Genomic DNA, 5,806 nt, shown 5'->3' with positions numbered 1-5,806 from the left:
TTCCCCAAAGTGCTGTCCTGAGGGTCAGGAACCCCCCTCAGCCGCCTTCTTGTCTTGGCCACCACCCACCAGGTTCCTGTTCCGGATGTGGGCCCCCCTCCCTGCCAATGCTGGCGGGCCTCATGGCCGCCGATGCGGTCGTGTCGCTGCTAATCGTCGCAGTGGTGTTTGTGTGTGCTTGCCTACGCCACAGGTCCACCCAAGGTGAGGGTGGAGACAGGATGGGGCCTGGAGGGGGAGATGTCCCTGGGGAGGGGGGTCTCCAAGGAGGGGTCCCCCAGGGAAGCCCTGGAGGAGATGCTGGGGAAACCCTGGGGGCGGTGCCTAGGGGAACTCCTGAGGAATCCCCTGAGACAGGAGGTCCCCAGGAAGGTGGAGATGTGGGTGGCTGGTAGGTGGACAGGCCTCATGCTTTCTCTCCCCCACCCCCAGAGGATGACAAAATCTACATCAACATGCCTGGCAGGGGCTGACCCCCTGGTAAGGGACACCTTTGACTTCTGACCCTCTCATCTTGCATTGTGTGTGGCGGCACAGGAAACCCACTCCCCACTTGGCTTGGAATAAAGCAATTGAAATGCTTCTAGTTCTGGGGTTTTGTTTTGTTTTGTTTTGTTTTGTTTTGTTTTGTTTTGTTTTGTTTTGTTTTTTAAGATGTGTTGGGAGCACCTGGGTGGCTCAATCGGTTAAGTGTCTGACTCTTGACTTTGGCTCAGGTCATGACCTCACGGTTGGTGAGATGGAGCCCTGGATCTGCAGCGACAGCTCAGAGCCTGCTTGGGATTCTCTGTCTCCCTCCCTGACTGCCCTTCCCCCCCGCTCTCTCTCTCTCTCAAAAATAGATAAATAAACATTTGAAAAGAAAGATTGTAGGGGCGCCTGGGTGTGGGTGGCTCAGTCAGTTAAGTGACTTTGGTTGAGGTTCGTGGGTTCTAGCCCCGCATCCGGCTCTGGGCTGACAGCTCGGAGCCTGGAGCCTGCTTCAGATTCTGTGTCTCCCCTTCTCTCTGCCCCTCCCCTCCTTGCTCTCTCTCTCTCTCTCTCAAAAATAAATAAACAGGGGCGCCTGGGTGGCTTAGTCGGTTAAGTGTCCGACTTTCGCTTGGGTCATGATCTCGCAGTTCGTGGGTTCGAGCCCCGCGTCGGGCTCTGTTCTGACTGCCATCTCGGAGCCTGGAGCCTGTTTCAGTCTGTGACTCCCTCTCTCTCTGACCCTCCCCTGCTCACGCTGTCTCTCTCTCTCTCTCCTAGAAATAATAAAAAAAATAAAATAAAAAAAAATAAATAAAAAATAAATAAACAAACATTTAAAAATGTTTTTAAAAGATTTTTAAAAAAATTTTTACGTCATCTCTATACCCAATGTGGGGCTTGAACTTATAACTCTGAGATCAAGAGTTGAATGCTCTTCCAACTGAGCCATCCAGGTGCCCTAAGATACCTCTAGTTCTAACTCTTCCTCAAAGAACCCCAGGGTCCCCAGAGCTTCCCTCCCTCCCAGGAACCCCACATATCCCTGCTCCTTCAGCTCAGAGATCTAGAATAATTCCATAGTGGTTTTGTGTGCCAGGTTTATTTGGGAGCAGTGGTGGAGAAAGTCTGACATCTCAGGGAGAGCACTCTGGATCTTGATCTTGGTCGCAGTAGGAATAAGGTGCTGGGTAGGCATCAGGAATGACTGGATCCAGGCATCAGGTTGTTGACTGCTGTGGTGTGAGCTTATTTGTAATATGGCCTCTGTGTGTTGAGGTCACTGTAGACATCTGACCTCTGACCTTGGAGCTCCTAATGGGAGGGACAGTGTGGGAACCATTAGTGGAAGAGGCACACTGAATAAACCTGAAACAAAATCCAGCCTTCTCTCCGGGACCTGGAAGGCTCCTAGTAGCTTTATGAAACTTGCCACCATGGAAGACATCTGAATTTTAACCAAGTGCATTCAGTCTTTCCCTTTCTCCTCTGCCTCACCATTATGCCCAGCCTCAGGGCCTTTGCACATGCTGTTCTCACTGCTTCAAACACAGGTTTGCTAGATATTCCCATGGATGGTTTCTTCTCCACCTGCAAGTCTCAGCTCGTGTCACTTCCTCAGAGAAGCACTTCTTGATATCCTCACCTAATTTCTCCCCTCCACACCCACACCCCAGTCACTGCCACACTGGCTTATATCCCTCATGATACTTCCCCTAATGATACTATCTGTTAATTTGCTTCAAGTCCATCTCTCCCACTAGGATGTAAACTTTTGCTGTGTAGGTGCTCAACAAATTCTACCAAAGGATGAATAAATTAGAATAATGCTCTGCCCTAAAACTTCACTGCCCCCAGTAACTGAAAATCTCCCTCATTCTTCTAGACCTCACGGAGCCAAACTCGAGATTCTTACACTTTACAAAAAGACTTTTTAATCCACAAATGAGGCAAAGCAAAGCTGGCTGCAGCTATGTAAGAGATTTCTTTGAACAAGGCTCACGATTGAGGGGGAGGTTTATGGTTCCAGGGGACAGACTTCATTCACACTGAATCTCTGAAATCATATGCAAATGACTGGTCTGGCTGAGCGCCTAGATGGGAAGGGGTCGGTTCGGCTGGCTTCCATTAGATTCTCACAGGAGCCCATGACCCCCTAAAGGGTTGAGAAGGGCCTTGACAGAGAGGCAAGAGAAAGAGAGGTACCTCTGTCTGCATGATGATTCTTAAGAAGGGTTTCAAGGGTACTTGTGGTGCCCCTAGATTATATGCACAATTTTGTAACTTTGTGTGTGGATTTTTCTAAGGAGTCTCTGGCTTTCATCAGCTTCTCAAAGCGACACAGAATCCCTCCCTCCAAAAAATTCTAAAACTCCTCTCTTCAGAGTTACTGAATTAGAGCTGAATTATAGCCTCTGCCTTTCTAAGAGCCTCTCCCAGAAATCATTCTGTCCTGAACAATTCAGTGCCTGCCCGAAGGCTAAGGCCAGCATTTACCCTTGCAAAGGTAAAGCCATCCCTGTGTTTTCTCACAGATTTTAAGCTATAACTAGGGTCACGATTGATCACTAAGAGCAGTTGTGAACAGATGCCCCTTTAGTCTTTGAGGGTTTGAAATGTTGCTGAGAAAGTGGCTTTAGGGTCTAGGTCCTAAAGGGCTGGGGGGTGGGGGGGTTGTTTAGAACACACATGCACAGGGTAGGAGTGAGATGTGAGGAGAAGCTGGTTTTCTCACCTGATAAGGTGACTCTGTCTCACTGATGCGCTGCTTCCTGGTCACTGCTGGGGGGTGGGGGGTAGTGCAGGATGCAGAGACAGTTAAGGTGGTGAATCGGGGCCATCTTGTCCCTCCATCAACGTCCCTTTGGGTGGCTGTGACTTGGGAGCTTACCCCTCCCTGCCAGGCAAGTCCTCAGAGGGTCCCAGGCTCTCCCCTCCCAGCCCCACTCACCCTCCACAGTCCCTCGCCCCCGAGGGAACAGCCGGCCCAGGGAGTACACAGCCAGGGCGATGAGGAGAGTCAGTACCAGGTCCCCCAGCACGATCCCCGCCAGCACACCGGGACTCACCACGGAGCAATTGCATTCTGAGAACGTGGCACGGGGGTGGGGCGGGGGACGGTCAGTGGGAGTTGGGAATTGGGAGGAGGCATCAGCAGAGGTAGGTTCAGAGAGACTGGGGAACAGACGGAGATGGAGAGGTCTTTGGGAGGCAGGGAGGGGAATTGCAGGGTCTAGGCCTACCGTTCTGGGCCTGGGCAGGGGTGAAACCTGAGGAGAGAAAAAGAAGGTAGACTGAGGCCTGGGGCTGTGACTGGAGGGTGGGCGCAGAAGCTGGGGAGGGTGGGTCCTGATGGCTGGGAGACAAGAGTGGAGAATGATGTCTGGTGGGACCTGTGGGTCAGAGTCAAGGCCACTAGACTGTGTTACGTTTATCCTGACTTGTCCTGCTGCAACATCGTTAGAGTCCCCCTCCCCCGCTTCTGCCAGATTCTGGGGGCTCAGGCTCTGGGAGAGACCCAGATGCTTTGGGGGGCCGGGGATCTGCTTCCCCCCAACCTCCCTTTTGGTTCTCTTTCTATCCTGCTCCCTGCTCTGCCCCAAGCTGAGCCCGGAGACTCAGGAGGCAGTTACAGAAGCCCCCACCCAACTCACCACCCACAGTCAGAAGGAGAGACAGGAGCAGAAGCCTGTTGGAAGGTCCAAGGACGCCCATGACGCAGGTGACGCTGCTGGACACCAGGGTACAAGGGCCGATGGCATATGGTGTAGCGTCCAACCAAGTGAAGGAGGAAGTCTGAGGCAGTTAGTGGCAAGAGGGAGGAGGGGACAAGACAGGAGGAGGGACAGAGACAGATAAGGCCAGAAAGAGTCAGGCCAAGCCGCCCCAGGGGCCATGCTGTAGCCCCTAACTTCCGGATTGGATAGTAAAAGGAAATGTGCCAACCCACCCCCAGTCAGGGGTCAGTCATGTAATACAAGAGTCAGCGGCTGTGACTGAAGTCATCATTCCCTCTTCCTGGCTGGGCAACCTTGACCAAGTCATTCAACCTCTCTGGTCCTCAGTTTCCTTCTCTGTAAAGTGAGGAGTAAAATAGTACCTATTTTGTAGGGGCTTATGGGGATGGAATGAATTAATATTTCTAGAACAGGGTCTGACACTTGTCAGCTTTTTATAAGCACCAGCTATAATTATTTGATAATCAGAACATTGGGATGTTTATGGGACATGAAAAGAGAGCCATCAGGATATGGGCACTAATGAGCTGCAGGCACTCTGTCCTAAGAGTTAACTCATTTAACCCCCACGGCACCCTTCTGAGGTAGATGCTCTTATCCTCATTTTACAAAAAAGGAAAAGACACTTCCCCAAGATGGCACAACAAATAAAGGTGATCATGAAATATAGGACCCAAGGACAGATATTTGACCCTTAGAGAGAAAGAAAAAAAGAACCAAGATGAAAGATAAGGAAGGGAAAGGGAAGGTGAGGCAGAGAGAGAGAGACAGACAGACAGAGATGGGCAATGACACCGATACACACTGCACAGACACAGGATTAAGGGTTTGGGTGAGGTAAGTGGGGGACAACATGGTGACCACAGGGCCGGGCTGGGCTGCAGCACCAAATGAGGAAGTAGCTGGAAGGGAGGACAGAGGGAGGGCACCCAGGAGGAGATGGGGAGCCTGAGCTGGGGCAGGCTAGGAGGAACCTGAGGTTAAGGCACTGGGGGATGGACCGGCGGCAGGAAGCCCCCCTCCCCCATCCAGGCGTCACACCCCACAGCTCCCTGGGCCTGGGCTTAGGAGAGAAAAGGGAACCTGGATGCCGGTCATGGGACAGACTCTGAGCGGCCCTTTGTGGTGGGGAGATTTGGAAGCCAGAGGAGGGTCAGGGCGCCCAGTCTGAGGGAGCCTGCTAACAGCCTCCATCACCCGGGCCTGGCCACGTCTCCTCACAAAACAGCCAACACCCTCACCACTACCACCACCCGGTCCAGAGTGAGCTCGAAGAGAGCAGGCAGGCCCGGGAGGCCCTACCAACAGCACACCAGGCCCAACTGTGGCTGAAGCAGAGTGAGCCACGGTCTCGTCAGCGACCACAGGAAGCCCTGAGTCCGGAGGGTCTCCATCTGATTCAGGGGTTTGTGGGCTCCCTCTGGCTGGGCAGGGGAGCACACGGAAGGGGGCGGGGACCCAAGCAGGGGCCAGGCTCCCGCTATGGTCCAGTTTATTGAGAGGATTTTGTGAGGTCTACCAGAAGAATGTATGTGTCACTATCCTCATCATTACTGTTATCGTTATCAGTACTTCAAGCCTCCAATTCTGGGCTCATC

The 5,806-nt window shown here is 52.4% G+C and overlaps 2 protein-coding genes across 3 annotated transcripts in view; one reads left to right on the top strand and one right to left on the bottom strand.

The window, feature by feature from the left end:
- HCST (hematopoietic cell signal transducer) overlaps window positions 1-586 on the top strand; it is a 1,646-nt gene extending 1,060 nt beyond the window's left edge. The window contains exons 3-4 of the mRNA XM_077773849.1: window positions 73-204; window positions 433-586. Of these exons, the coding sequence (XP_077629975.1) occupies window positions 73-204; window positions 433-473 (173 nt within the window). The 3' untranslated portion in view covers window positions 474-586. The remainder of the gene's footprint in view (window positions 1-72; window positions 205-432) is intronic.
- A 968-nt stretch (window positions 587-1,554) lies between these two features.
- On the bottom strand, window positions 1,555-4,280 carry TYROBP (transmembrane immune signaling adaptor TYROBP). Of its 2 annotated transcripts, none has more exons than XM_077773840.1 (5): window positions 4,125-4,280; window positions 3,714-3,740; window positions 3,422-3,556; window positions 3,206-3,249; window positions 1,555-1,785 (listed from the first exon to the last, which is right to left on the bottom strand). In XM_077773840.1, exons 1-5 carry the CDS (start codon window positions 4,183-4,185, stop codon window positions 1,720-1,722), a joined length of 333 nt encoding a protein of 110 aa, XP_077629966.1. In that variant the 5' UTR covers window positions 4,186-4,280; the 3' UTR covers window positions 1,555-1,719. The 2 variants fall into 2 exon arrangements, with proteins under 2 accessions (XP_077629966.1, XP_077629965.1); XM_077773839.1 differs by having other exon boundaries at window positions 3,206-3,252; window positions 4,125-4,279.
- Window positions 4,281-5,806: the final 1,526 nt, after the last annotated feature.

Source organism: Crocuta crocuta, unplaced genomic scaffold (genome assembly GCF_008692635.1).
Source record: "Crocuta crocuta isolate KB4526 unplaced genomic scaffold, BGI_CrCroc_1.0 scaffold267, whole genome shotgun sequence".
NCBI lineage: Eukaryota > Metazoa > Chordata > Mammalia > Carnivora > Hyaenidae > Crocuta > Crocuta crocuta.
The sequence above is the reverse complement of the archived record's forward strand: the minus strand, read 5'-3'. Positions and strand labels throughout refer to the sequence as shown.

Coding starts and splice junctions, on each gene's coding strand:
- TYROBP (XM_077773839.1), bottom strand. CDS start 4,185: ATGGGCGTCCTTGGACCTTCCAACAGGCTTCTGCTCCTGTCTCTCCTT. Junction 3,741..4,124: donor TCTCCTTCTGACTGTGGGTG/GTGAGTTGGGTG, acceptor TTCTCTCCTCAG/GTTTCACCCCTGCCCAGGCC. Junction 3,253..3,421: donor GGGGCGAGGGACTGTGGAGG/GTGAGTGGGGCT, acceptor CCCACCCCCCAG/CAGTGACCAGGAAGCAGCGC.